Source organism: Sesamum indicum, linkage group LG3 (genome assembly GCF_000512975.1).
Source record: "Sesamum indicum cultivar Zhongzhi No. 13 linkage group LG3, S_indicum_v1.0, whole genome shotgun sequence".
NCBI classification, from domain to species: domain Eukaryota; kingdom Viridiplantae; phylum Streptophyta; class Magnoliopsida; order Lamiales; family Pedaliaceae; genus Sesamum; species Sesamum indicum.
Window position 1 is genome coordinate 19,368,930 of NC_026147.1, and position 13,991 is coordinate 19,382,920.

General features: G+C 35.9%; 2 protein-coding genes across 2 annotated transcripts; one reads left to right on the top strand and one right to left on the bottom strand.

Moving 5' to 3' along the window:
• Positions 1-6,990, top strand: LOC105158837 (serine/threonine-protein kinase rio2-like). Its single transcript, XM_011075727.2, has 12 exons — positions 1-252; positions 382-428; positions 542-612; positions 914-1,027; positions 1,115-1,290; positions 1,479-1,567; positions 2,504-2,621; positions 2,850-2,923; positions 3,038-3,085; positions 4,121-4,289; positions 5,365-5,493; positions 6,280-6,990. Exons 1-12 carry the CDS (start codon positions 169-171, stop codon positions 6,628-6,630), a joined length of 1,470 nt encoding a protein of 489 aa, XP_011074029.1. The 5' UTR covers positions 1-168; the 3' UTR covers positions 6,631-6,990.
• Positions 7,739-13,493, bottom strand: LOC105158838 (queuine tRNA-ribosyltransferase accessory subunit 2-like). Its single transcript, XM_011075728.2, has 10 exons — positions 13,208-13,493; positions 12,839-13,013; positions 12,585-12,752; positions 11,469-11,562; positions 10,732-10,802; positions 9,472-9,523; positions 9,156-9,204; positions 8,850-8,987; positions 8,310-8,429; positions 7,739-8,226 (listed from the first exon to the last, which is right to left on the bottom strand). Exons 1-10 carry the CDS (start codon positions 13,399-13,401, stop codon positions 8,091-8,093), a joined length of 1,197 nt encoding a protein of 398 aa, XP_011074030.1. The 5' UTR covers positions 13,402-13,493; the 3' UTR covers positions 7,739-8,090.

Here is a 13,991-nt window from a genome sequence, read left to right on the forward strand (position 1 = left end):
AAAGAAAGAAGCATATCGCTCAACCACACTCCCTTCTCTACCCGCAGCCTCCGCCACCGTTGTGTCGCTGCATTCTTCGGCCCACTGTTGTTCGTTGAGGTCGACTTCTCCTTGATTTTCTCTGAATAGCGTTTAGTTGCTTTGTGAAAGTGAAATTGAAAAGAAAAGATGAAGTTGGATGTGGACGCGCTGAGATACCTCTCCAAAGATGATTTCAGGGTTCTTACCGCCGTCGAGATGGGCATGCGGAATGTTTGTGTCTTTTCTCCTACAAGTGTTTTTTTTCCCCAGTTTTTCCTAGTAGAATATCTACTACCATGATTTTGTTTACTGCTAAGAAAATAAAATATGTTTCTTTTTTAATGTGATTGGTGGGTTTAGCATGAAATTGTACCGGCGGAGTTGATTGACAGAATTGCATCCCTCAGGTGAGTTATTGGTTGGTTCATATTTGATTTCTCATTTATTAACTTCGTTAGTTTTCTGATTAAGTTTAGTCTTGTGTTAAATATGCCGAGCTTCTGTATGCGTTCACATGTAGGCATGGTGGCACCTATAAAGTTTTGAAGAATTTGCTTAAGCACAAGCTCTTGCATCATGATTCTTCCAAATGTTAGTTCTCAACTCTTACTCTGTTCTTTGTAGTTTGTAAGCAACTGTTGGAGGTTACTTTTGCTGCTATCTTTGTTGAGAATAGTACCATATATGTTATTGCTTAATGGGCACTTTTTCTTATTAATTTGGTGGAAGTCCTTTGTTTCAAAATGTGATTTCTTGATCACGTAATTAATTCCTTTCCTAAAGATGTATGAATAAATTTCCTTGATAATTCCCAGATTTTGAGTTGAGCTTTTCTTTTGGTTGCTGTTTATATACTTCGAATAAATCTGAATGTAGCATACACTTGGTGTAGATGATGGTTTCCGGCTAACATACTTGGGCTATGACTTTCTTGCAATTAAGACATTGGTTAACCGTGGAGTTTTTGCTGCGGTTGGACGTCAAATTGGTGTGGGAAAGGAATCTGGTATCATTGCCTTGCATCCTTTTTGATGTTTTCTTATATATTTTTTTCAGTCTGGAAATCATTCTTATTTATGATCCTGTTTTCAAGATATTTTCGAGGTTGCCACGGAAGATGGCACAGTTCTTGCCATGAAGCTACATAGGCTTGGTAGGGTATCTTTCAGGGCAGTCAAGTCTAAACGTGATTATTTGAGGCACCGTAGTAGCTATAATTGGCTGTACTTGTCACGGCTTGCTGCTCTCAAGGAGTTTGCATTTATGAAGGTTTGATTACTCTAGATATTCTTTTAGTTGAAACTTATTTGCATTGTTGGAAGTAAGAAAAAAAGTGCTATTGCTTGCATCAAATGATATTCTTTTAGTTGAAACTTATTTGCATTGTTGGAAGTAAGAAAAAAAGTGCTATTGCTTGCATCAAATTAGTCTTATTTTGGTTGGCTTCTCCTGGGCAGGCTTTGGATGAACACGGTTTTCCTGTTCCACATGCCGTGGATTGCAATCGGCATTGTGTCATCATGTCACTCATCCAAGGTTATCCGCTGTAAGTGTTAAGCACCGAATGCCTTGTGTATGCTACCATATAATGAAGGTTTTTGTTGTCATGTATATAGTAACTCCATCGCATTCTAAGTAAAAAATGACCACATAGATGTATGGCGAGTGAATTATTGTGATGGATGCTACTAAATTACCATTTCAAAGAACAAATACCTTTTTATATTTGCTAATCGTGGTCTATAAGCTAGGAGAATGAGAATCTTGAGAGGGTAATTCTGATTTTGAAATAATATTCATGAGCGCTGGTTTGTACTTTGTAAATTACCTTAAAGGATTATATGATCTTGTACCAAGTTGCTGTGGATGTTGACTGATAAAGTACTAGCGTAGTGAAGTTTGTTCCGGAAAGATGTGGATGATAGAGGCTTTATAGATACTCTAGATCTGTAATGATGTTGACAGTAGCTTTCTGGAGTAGTGGTCTCCGAAACTGGAACTAGTGATTGCTTGAGCATAATCTGAAACAATCCTGAAACCAAAATATAGTGGGGCTGAAATTGACTCTTGAATGAGGACAGGCAACTGCAGCGGTGTGAATTAATATTATTTTAGGACCTAATCACTTGCATAGTGACTGTTTGATGCATTCAGATGGCTAAGTGTGGCTCGGCAGTAGGGATGATACAGAACTGGTGAAGATGTCATCCCATGAATCACAAAATATCATTATTGTTTCTTGTTTTTGCTGGTTATCCAAGTAGAATTGACTGTGTCGTATGTGAACTTGTTGTGTGGAGCATTTATTCTTAATTTGCTTAGGTGCGTGATGTGTCTCTCTGTGATTTCTCCTTCCAAACCAACCTCTCCAAGGGAGAAATAAAATGAATGACAACTACTTGTTTTCTCTTGTCCAATCATTTCTACTGAGGTCTTCATGATGCTTGGATTCACACAGCATGTAAGATCCTGCTTCATACAGTGTGCAGGTTAAGCAGTTGCAAAACCCAGACACAGTCTTTGAAACAATCCTTGGTCTTATTGTTCGCCTGGCAGAGCATGGACTTATTCACTGCGATTTCAATGAATTTAATATCATGGTACACTACTGAAGCACTTTCATAGCACATTCCTTTGTTCTTTTGAATTTTATTGTAGTTGATTCATCATACTCAGTCTGCCTGGCTTTTTGGAACTGTTACAGTATCTTAAGACATGCTCCTCTCTGTTGGCTAAGACTTTTTCTGTTGTTCTCAAGGCATCAGTTTTACACAATTTTTCATGCATTATGGAATCTAATTTCCTTTTACCTATTTTCCTTTTTCTAGATTGATGACGATGAGAAGGTTACAATGATTGATTTTCCACAAATGGTTTCAGTTTCTCATCGAAACGCCAAGATGTATGATATGCTCACCATCCACACTACCCTTTTATGCTAGTTGTTTATGCTAAGATTGCGGTGCATTCTTATGGGCATTTTATCTATATCTGAAACTAATTTCCTCATTTTCAGGTACTTTGATCGTGATGTTGAGTGCATCTTTAAGTTCTTTAGAAAGAGGTTAGTGGATTATTTCAAAACCAATGCTTGAGTGGTAACATGAAAAAATGAGTAAATGAGTATTTTCTCTTTTCTTTTTGTTCAGATAGTACAATTTTTATCTCATGTTATTTGGCAACTTTTTAGAAGCATGACCAGTTAAATGTGTTGTATTGGCTCAATGGCATTGTGACCCACCAACATTTAAAGTGTGTTTGGCTAAGATTATCTAAAAGATCTTATAAGCTTATACATCTTATAAGATTTATAAGATGTCCAATTTTATTTTGAAAGCAAGTTCTTGAAGTGTTTGGGTAAGATAAGATACCAACTTATAAACTCTTTTTCTAAAAAAGTTTACCAAACACTTTGTAATATCTTATAAGCTTCAAATATGTTATAAGATAATTTAAAAAGCTTATAAGCTGACCCAAACACCATCTTAGTTGTGCATTCTGATTTGATAGATGTTATAAGATAGTTTGAAAAACTTATAAGCTGATCCAAACACCATCATAGTTGTGCATTCTAAATTGATAGAATCCAGTAATGCATGTAAGCATCCAATGATGACTGAAATGCAAAGAATTTGGTCTACCTTATTAATCAAGCTTGTCTTTGTGGTCTTTCCATCTTCTCAGGCGAAAGGCAATGACTTGTTTGATTTTTGTTGCTATGCTGTGAATCATATTTCTTAGTGCAACCAATATGGTTGACAAATTAATTTGGTTTAGAGAAACATTTTTAATTCCTAATAAGTTGGTAATTATGTTGAATATATTGTTGCAAGTGGTTGCACCTTGTGAACCCTGAGTTAAGTATTCGGTTAAGAAGGATAATATTCTCTCTGATCTTGTACAATGTAGTTCTTGCTTACAGATAGGAGTAGAAAGGAAGAGAAAGGAGAAGAAAGAAATATATCGTATTCAAACAATTGGAGTTAAATTCGTCTTAGAATCCAAACATGGTCTTTATATATTCCTCATTATGAAATGCAAGTTCCATCCCTGTACATAATATGATTATGGTCCTAAATCATTTTGGTATTTCAATTAGGTTCAACATCAATTCTGATGAAAATGAAGTTGAACAAGACAATTCAGAAGTCGAATCTGATGAAGATTGCAGGCCTCAGTTCTCGGACATAAAGAAAGCTTCTGGTTTCCTGGACAAGGAACTTGAAGCAAGTGGTTTCACTAGAAAGGATCAAGATGATATGGAGAAGGTACAACTTTAGTCTTTCCTCTGTCAAGTGTCTCTTAAGAGAATGCTTTTTGCTATAAAGTAGCAACAAAAATACATGTTTATCCTATACAATTTAAATTTCAATGTTTCGGACTACAGTATCCATTATTATAATATCTCCCACGCTGCTGTATAGAGTCATTGCATAAGTTAAAGCTTAAAGGCTTGCTTGTCCTATAACTATCTTGTTTGATGCAATACAGTTGCCCTTCTTCCTGAGATTTATCAATAATAAATGGTGCTTCAGTAGACCTTTATGGAAGATGTGCAGTCCATTGCAAGGGATATACTGTTTAAATCAGCTAACTTACCTATATCATTGCTTCCTGTATCCTTTTTCCTTTTAGTACTTTTGTTTGATTTCTTAATCTAAATTACAATGTGAATGTTTTCCCCTGAATAGCTTAACATATAAGGCTCGAAGAACTTAGCTAGTCTAATAGTTGTCCTATAGGTTTCGGTTCTAAGTTCAAGGTCAATGCTGGAACTCTGCATGCTCTTTTCTGCTTCATTCAACCAGCTTTGGTCCTTCAAGCCACTTCAGAGACAACCCATTTATTATGATGGGGATGATTGAAAATTATTTTCTTCTGGGTATTTCTGACCTATATACTTCACATGGCATTTCTTCAGTAATTATATTGATTAGAACTAGTATCACCCTATATTTACTGAGTCTTATCTCAGCTAATTTCAGATTTTCATTTCTATTGTCATCATTGGTATTCGATTTCTACTTGTAGTTTTTTGTTAAGACAATAGGTTAAATTTTCTGTCAAAAAATCCTGAGGTATGATATTTGAAATTTAAGGTTTCACCTTTTCATATAAATGATATATTTCTGTAGCCAATTATGGTTGTTTGCAGCTTTTCTATTAGTAGTGATTCTATGCCATAAACCATATTTGCTCTTTGGTGACTACGCAAACTCTACCATTTTCAATTGGAGTCGTATAATTGTCACTGGTAGTATTGGCATGCTTCATGGAATTTGGTGCTAAAGCATGCCGTTTTTGGCTGCTGAAATGGCTTCTATTTTGATCTTTATCATGCAGTTTGTTGATGGGGATGCCGAGGAAGATCCGGGATCTGATTCTGAAGAAACTGAAGATGAACAAGCAATTGTTGATCAGACAAATGATGACAGTATAAAAAATTTTGAGTCCTTGAGTTTGGTTAGAGAGGTAAACATTTATACATTTTTCCTCAAAGACTGTCATTTTACATGGCGTAGTTGAAATTTGTAGATTGTACACATCTCTTTATATTGTTTTCTGCTTGATGCGTGACAGGATTGAAATGATGCTTCAGAAATAATGAACTTTATAATTTTGAAAACTGTAACTAAGCGCCACCCATAATCATCCTCTTATAGAGCTCAAGCTCATGATGTCAACTATTGTACCTTTCAACTATATGAGGTTCTGGTCCTAATGAGAAGGTGAGAAAGAGAAGGAAAGTAACCGTGAATATGATACTTAAGGATGATGATCATAATAAAGTTCAACTTAACAATATCTACAAGGAAAAGGAAAAGAATTTTTGTAGGTTGGGCAAAAGGCTTCCCTCCTTGTGTTCTTTAACAGTTAGTCATCTGCAGCTGGCATCTACTTATTTCTTATGGTCACCTGTATGCTAAGCTATTTGGTTATTTGTTAGACATTCTACCTACAGCACAAAAAAATGCATGAATAGCACCCAAGCTGCCACAAACTTAGGCAGTGGTGTCATTCAGAACAAGGCTGGATGAGTTTATTTATAGGACCAAATTTCATTTTATATTCGAAAAATTCAAACCCCAAAGGTGTAATTCAGAAATTTATTACAGATTCATGACAGAAGTGTAACACTCTTACAGACTTAATTCTGTCGTTATCAATTACTTTACAATTTTTTCCACGGGTTTGTTTTCGATTTTCTATGTTCAGAATTGTATCTTTCTCTCTTGAAAGAAAAAGTTGGATTTGCAGGGAGAAGATGATTTGCCTGAAGGTAATTTGGACAACCTTCAATATATTATGGATCAAGATACTTCAAAGGAACATAGCGGAAAAGGACATAAGCCCCACGAAAACAGCCGGCTTGAGCATGAGAATAATGCTGGGGATGAGACACAGGTAAACCGTGCCCATGATTCTGAAGAAGATGAGCAGACTAATGATGACCCTGAACTCGTAAAGCGTCTGAGTAAACAAAGACAACGAGCCATCCAAGCAGCCCGTGGTAGGAGGAAGGTTATAACTTCTAGAAACGCTTACAAGGACAAAGGTGGAAGGTCCTCTTGCAATTCAAAGATCCAAAAACAATTAAGTAGCTGGTAAGTTATAACTAAGAGTGAAGGGAATTCACAGAAATGGTTACTGAATGGAGTCGGAGTCAATGAAGACTTATGTAAGGCTGCATGCACACTTCAACCAGCAGTGAGACTCGTGTGCATACTGCTCCAGTGGTGGCTGTCAAGGGAACCAGCAAAGATAATCATGCTTTATGTGTGCTTCCCCTTGCTCACAGCCTATATATATACATGCCATGTAATATCTAATAGGTCTTCATATAGTTCCAGAGACGATGGGAGGAAGTATCCCAGCGTGTTTGATTAAATTCTCATAAATTTTGTTTGCAGTTTCTGCTAAATGTTGTCTTAGTGAGGCTTGAGTAATGCTTACCACTCGTTGGAGGTGCGAATTCCCTTTAGTATCTTTTTTGTGTTTCATAACAGGCATGGTGTGTTGAATCACGTACAAAAATGGAAAAGATAAAAGAAAGGAGAGATATGAAGTCAGCTTGGGCTGGGCTTGTGAACCATGAGTTGTGGCCTGTGAGTGATCAATTTTGCCTGTGAAGTTGCCTAGTTGACAGGTTTGTGTTGGGAAAAATATGCATACCTTCAGTTGTGGTTGAATCATAAAAATTTTGCTGACTGATTGAATTTACAAACAATCACATGCCGAAGATTTTAAATAAAGTTTCAAGTGCCATTCTTCTCATGAATCGTTATATTTTACTAGTCAACATACTCTTGATAATATCTTGGAAAGTGGCAGTTAAAGTACAATTACAAATGAGTAAATGTAATGAAATGCCAGCATGGGATTATATAGCTGAATCAAATCACCGGACTAGAAAAAAGATGTCCTCTGTTGGAGTTTATTGTTTTCCTATTTGCATTTCTTGACTTACAATTGTCCTTGCAGTTGTCACATAAGAAATGATTTAGTCAAACACTTATACTCAATTGAATATAGAAAAGAAAAATCTCTCTAAATGGAAAAGACTGAAGATTATTGATACAGCAATAAATCTTCAGAAAAAAATTTACTATCAGAAGCTGATTTCCTGAATTGGTGTGCACCACACTATGATGGAGAATATGATATCAATATAAAATAAAATATAATTAAACAAATGCAAAACAGTCTTCAATTAATGTAAAAGTTATGAAGCAATAAGATAACATATCAAAATTCTTGCCAAGTAAGTGTTGCAAGACTTGTTTTTGACATAATCACGGGAGATACAACCTCTTTTGTCATTTTGACAAAGTTAAATGGCTAAAGAGAATTGATTCTTAGTACAATCCAAAAATGAAATCAGGTTGGAATAAATTACAACTACTAGTCTCTGACAAACTAATCATGACTTGTCTACTACAACTTATCATTCATTTGGCAGCAGACTGTCTTGGTGCAACATTACAACAACTGAGCAGTCAATCCATATGCCTTTTATCCTCCTTTTGTCAGGAGGGAAGGAGGCATTAGCAGCATCCAAACAGTGAAAATCATGCACCCAAAGCAACAGCAAATATATGGTCACGCCTACTTTCTACAAAATTTTGGCGAAATTCCTGAAATGTTCCTCTCTTTATTGTTTCTCTTACCACATGGAAGAATCCCAGATAGTGGTGAGTGTTATGACTGGATATATGGAAGAGACATCATGTTAGGAATACATTACCAGCAAATAATGCAACTGCAGTGGGCAAGGAGTCAGTACTTACATTTCTAATAGAATCTGTGCCAACATCTCGTGTACGTTAAACAAGTGGTTTATGTACGCCTTTGTGTGATTCTGACATGTGTAGCACTTGCATCCCTCTTTAATTGGCGATGTGTCTTTCCTGTAAAAACAAATTAGAAGAAATATGAAAAGCATCTTTAAATGGTAACAATCAATTTCAACAAGAATACTGTAGATGAATAAGTAATAACAGGAAAATCTAGCAGGACAAAGCAATAACTGGGGACACTCCTCGAGAAAGCCTCTTTCTAATAAACTCATCTAGTGGGACTCTAAACCAGATAAAAGGTTAGGTTCTTGTTTCCTGCACCACAGTTGAGCACTCGTATAAAGTTCCATAATTGTACAGACCTCATAGTATATTAAGAGGCAACGGACCGTACGCAAATAAGATAATATCACCAAATGTTTGTTTCAGAACAAAGTAGACTTTGATGTAGCAATACTTGTTTCAGCATGCAGCACGTGTCAACTATAGTGAGGACAGCTCAGACTTAGACAGGATATTAAAGAAACTAACCTGTAAACAGTTGCTTTTAAATTGATCTTTGTGCCATCTGTACCATCATCACATAGTTGATCACCAGAACAACATTTTGTAATATCATCCAAAGGAAATGTAAGTGCGAAGCCTCCTAGTGTGAGATGGTAAATATATCTGTGAAACATTGTATCATTTCAGAGTTTTGCTTAAAATATAATAATAATGATGATGAGAATTATTACTAATATCAAAATTATTATTCATATATATAAAATAAAATAAAAACATAATTTGGGGGAGCAGAGGAGAGATGTAATAGTGTTGCTAAGCTTCGATACATACGTGGAGTCAAATAGGTCAACGCCGGCAGCAACACCTTGCAAGACTTCCTCTGCAGAATAGCTAAGCAGATGAAGATCAATGCTGTAAAATGACAGTCAAGGTCTAAAAACTAGAAAAGGTGGGTCCATGCAAAAAATTATTTCATCATAACCAAAAGAGCAGGTGCGTAAGAGTCCATATGGTGGATCAAACACAACATTGGTCTTATATGTTGGATCAAATACAAACCTGTGGACCTACTCAAGCTGCAAAACTTTGAGATGGAGAGATTCAAGGAAAGAGGCAAACAAATGGTAAATATAAGACTAGTGAATACCTGGAAGTCCAAGACCACATATTTGGCGTGGCTTTTCCTCTGGTAAACTTTCCTGAAGTCACAAGAAAAGAAATAACTAAGCTCATAAGAATATGCCAACTTATACAGATAAACAAATGCATTAATAAGAGTAGAATGTCACTAAAATAACAATAGCATCATTTGAAGTAAATCAATTATCAATTAGGATCAATATGAATATCTTAGCAGATTTTACTTTTCCCTTTATCACTAGGCTGTCATACTACCCTGCATCAAAGCAATATGGTCAACCAGAGAACCTTACTTTCTTCAAGGGCTGTTCCTCTACAAATCTTCATCAGAATAGTTTCGAATAAAATCATCTTTAACAGTTACTCTGTGAACCACTTAAAACACAATGCTTCTGGGCTTGGAATTGCTTTTCGTGCAGTCTTACTGCTAGTTAACTTCACTTTTAATATCAGAAACAATGTATGAACAGTTTTTTGGTTTTGCCTTCTAGACATATATTTAAAATCTAATATGTAAACCACCGAAGGATGCAATTCATCCATTCCTCAAGTTATGTCATGGATTTTTGCCGTAGGAACTTGCTAAACCCAAAGAACAAATATTTACTGATGCAGCCATGTTTTTAGCCAAGTGTAACTTTGCAACTCTAGTTAACATATACAACCCTGTTGAAGAGAGAGTCGTTATAGTTCCCTGCAATAATACATGTAACTTTCAATGTACTAATGCACAGCATCATCTATAGAACAGGCTTAACAAGGAAGTTTCACTAGACTAATACATGGATATACAAATATTAATATTTTTTTGAAATCCCAAGACGAACCAAAGATGAAAAAGGCTATGCATATAGATTTTTGAAGTAGTTTAACCAGATTGCATCAAATTATAAGAGTGAATTAAGAGATAGTAATGAAACTAAAGACCAAAAAGAACAAATATATGCATGAGCAAAGTTGAATCTATACTACGCCTTAAATATGGAAGTTGCCAATTTAATGCTTCCTTTACAAATTACACCATTTTTCTCTTGAAATTCTCGATCTCAAAAATCTGGAACACCTAATTTTTTACATGATACGTGACTTTGAGGAAATTTATTGATGACATGGACTTTTTATCCTATACATAATCTCGGAGGTTCACAGATGTCATAAACCGCTTCTCTTGTGAAGCAATGCCTTTCTTTTAAATCGTACAACAGTAATGCAAAGAAGATATCACCACGGGACTAATGACTTTCTACTGAAAAATTATAAGTCTTACAGTAATAGCGTTGAGAAGAGCAGGGCGTTCGTCCATACTCTCTCCAAGGCCAAAGCCACCAATACAGAAACCTGCATAACACAATCAGTCTTGAGGATGGATAAAGAAAATGCTGTTTTTAGACACAAAATGGTACTTAGAATCCATTAAGATACATATTATATATTTATTGCGCTATGTACAATCCAAATGTGACATATGCCCCCACCCCACCCCCGCCCCCCAAAACAAATTAAAAATAAAGATGATAAAGCAACATTGATCCCAATTTTCAATACTTATCTAGTTTTGATATCTTCAGAAACCAAAAGGTGAGATATTTTTATATTAAGTTAATCTCAAGTGGCTTATCCTGAAAATCTTTTGAAATACACATGACGGAATTCAAATACACAGAAAGTTATTCTACCCTTGTTCACCCTGACCCCCATTTTCATTTGAAAAAAGTCCATTTTCAAAATGCATTTCTTCCAAGCTTTGGGAGTGTGTAAACCAAAAACTATCACATCAACAATCCCAGAAATAGGTTCACTTTCACATTAACTGACCAAATACTTTCATTTCCTCACATTTGCTAGCACATCCTATTTGCAATTCAGTTGACAAATTCTCTTACTATGGAAATTAAACTGAAAGTAGCTTCAAACATTTGAACCTCGAATTATGCGAGAAACTAATTCACAAATTGGCACCATATTCAATTTGTCAGAAGACCCAAAAAGTAATAGCTATAACACCTGACACATTTCGCTTAGCAACTTCCTGTGCACAGCGTTTCCGCTCCTCAATCTTAGAGCCTCCTACAATGGATCCAAATACAGCTCCACCTGTCTACACGTTAGCAATTAGTATATGCAAAAATAAGCTTCTAAACAACTCATGAGGCACAAGTAGTCAAGTACAACCAAAGATTTCACCAATATCATGGAATATGTATCAGTTCCTTAATTGCAGAGGAGCCCTAGTCAATGTTTTCCACTTCCCCATGCGCCCATGAACCACTCTCATAGCCTTTTGAAGTGTAGACATGACGAAAATCTTACAAAGAGAGGGGCTGGAGAGAGGCGGAATGTAGCACGAGCACATGGAAGGCTAGATTTGGAAAAATGGCGTATCATTTCTATTCCCATATACTTGTATGAATGAAAAGTATATAACAGTTAAGACCTTATGCAAAATTTCCTTCATTACCCACTAATATTTTAATGGGGACACAGAATAGTTTTGATGGTTTTGTTTCTTGGTAACTAGCAGCGTACAAAATGCATGTGGCACCAGACTGAAAATTTCTGACATACTTAATAACATGAACCATTGAATATTTCAGATCAAACAAACCACATCCAATAGTGGTTTGTACAAATTGCTTACTGCTTGGAAAAGAAGATAAAAAAGTAATAATTAAACTTGGTGCATCCACCGGACCGGCGTGTATAGACAGATTTTGAAACTGGAGACTGCCCAGTAATATATAATTTAAAAAGATGTTGGTCAATGTTAAAGAATTCCCTGTTTTGTTTAAGGTTATCGTGGTATATTAGCTTCAATTAGGGAAAATCAAATTTTCCTCACCATTAAAAAGAGGTATGTATTCTCCAAACTCACGTTGTGCCTTATTCAACATTTTGGCATGATATTGTTAACATAACTAGCTTATGATTCAATCAAGAAAAGTATGAGCGGACGTAAATATAACCATAGTTAAATGTTGAGTTACTAAACTGATTGCGTGTATGGACTTCTCATCATTTTTGGGGTTTTCTATTGGAAATGAAACATAATCCAGATCCAGAGAAAACAATTTCTATCAGAAAAGAAAGGAGAAATGTATAAAGAAAGAAAGTGGCGAGTACATTGGTAACAACATTTGACGTTATGCACTCATCAAGCCATCGGACAGTACGATCAACCGATGCTCTGTTCCTCTTCTCAGAAACCCATGCTGGAACTTCGTCTGCCAGCGTGGCCCACATGTTGGGCTTCATGGAAGATATCATTTCCATGTACTGTGCTGGTTTTATCTGTTATAACTCAAATCAAAAGGTCAATTTACACATACCATTACACCACTTATGACACTGCAATAAGATAGGAAAAATAGTTTCACCAGGAGGCGCCCACAAGGAGTCTCAAAAGAAGCTCCCATCTTGTTAGCGCTCTGATACTCCGGCAGTGATATAATGGAATCCCGAGGGACAGCAGCAAACACGTGTTCTTTCAAACCAAGCATTTGGTGCAGCCCCCCCAATTCGGATATCGTTTTCAGCGAGATACCTTCTGAACTGAAAAAGCCAACACAAAAATGGAAAATAATCAGTACGAAGTAACAAAATTGCTCGCCATAACGCCTCAGCTAGGCATAATCACAAACATCTAGTCTGCAACATAAAAACCTCAACAGAGCAATATTCAAAGCTTGAACACCCAACCAAATCTAAAACAACCAATAAAAATAAACATGGTTAGGAGGAGGTACAAGTGAAGAGGACTGAATTGGAGGAGGCGAGAGTCGGGGTCAGGAAGAGAAGAGAGAAGGTCGGGAGGGATGAAGTTGGGCAGGCCCTTGCGGGTAGTCAGTAGGAGAGCTGGAGTTTCAATCGCACAGCCTCCCACCTGCATTACGCCCGCCCGGCCTCCGCCCTTGCTCCATGCCTTGACGCAGAATTTCATCTCTCTCTCTCTCTCTCTCTCTGGGCAGCTTCCCGCCGTCAGGCCGGCCTTTGCAAAGTTTGTAGATGGAGAACCAAAGTCAGTTTTCTTTTTCTTTTGGTTCCTTATTAAAGGCCTATTTATATTATTGAGCAAAACAATATAAAAGCTATATTAAAATGATAAATTACAACCAGCCCCTCATATTTGATATAATTATAATTTTTCTCTCGTTGTTTAGAAAAATTAATATACTTGCTCATCCACTAATCCGACTCGTTAATTTCTATTATTTTTTTATTATATTTTTTATGAACTAACCAAAATTTCATTGTGTATTATAAATTATAAGATTTAGCTGTTTTTTTTAGGTATTTTGAATTTTTTTTATAGACTATATTCACAATCTTTTTATAATTTTTTAAATATTACCATTCACTTTGTTTTATTTTTTTATAATTTTTCAATTTAAATAAAGAGGCGGAAATATCAAAATTAATAATTTCTGACCCGTTAAATAATTATATAATTTCATCAAAATGTATTGATAATTTGGTAAATAAAATAGAGTAATCATAGTTATATCAAATCATAACGAAACTTGTTGTAAT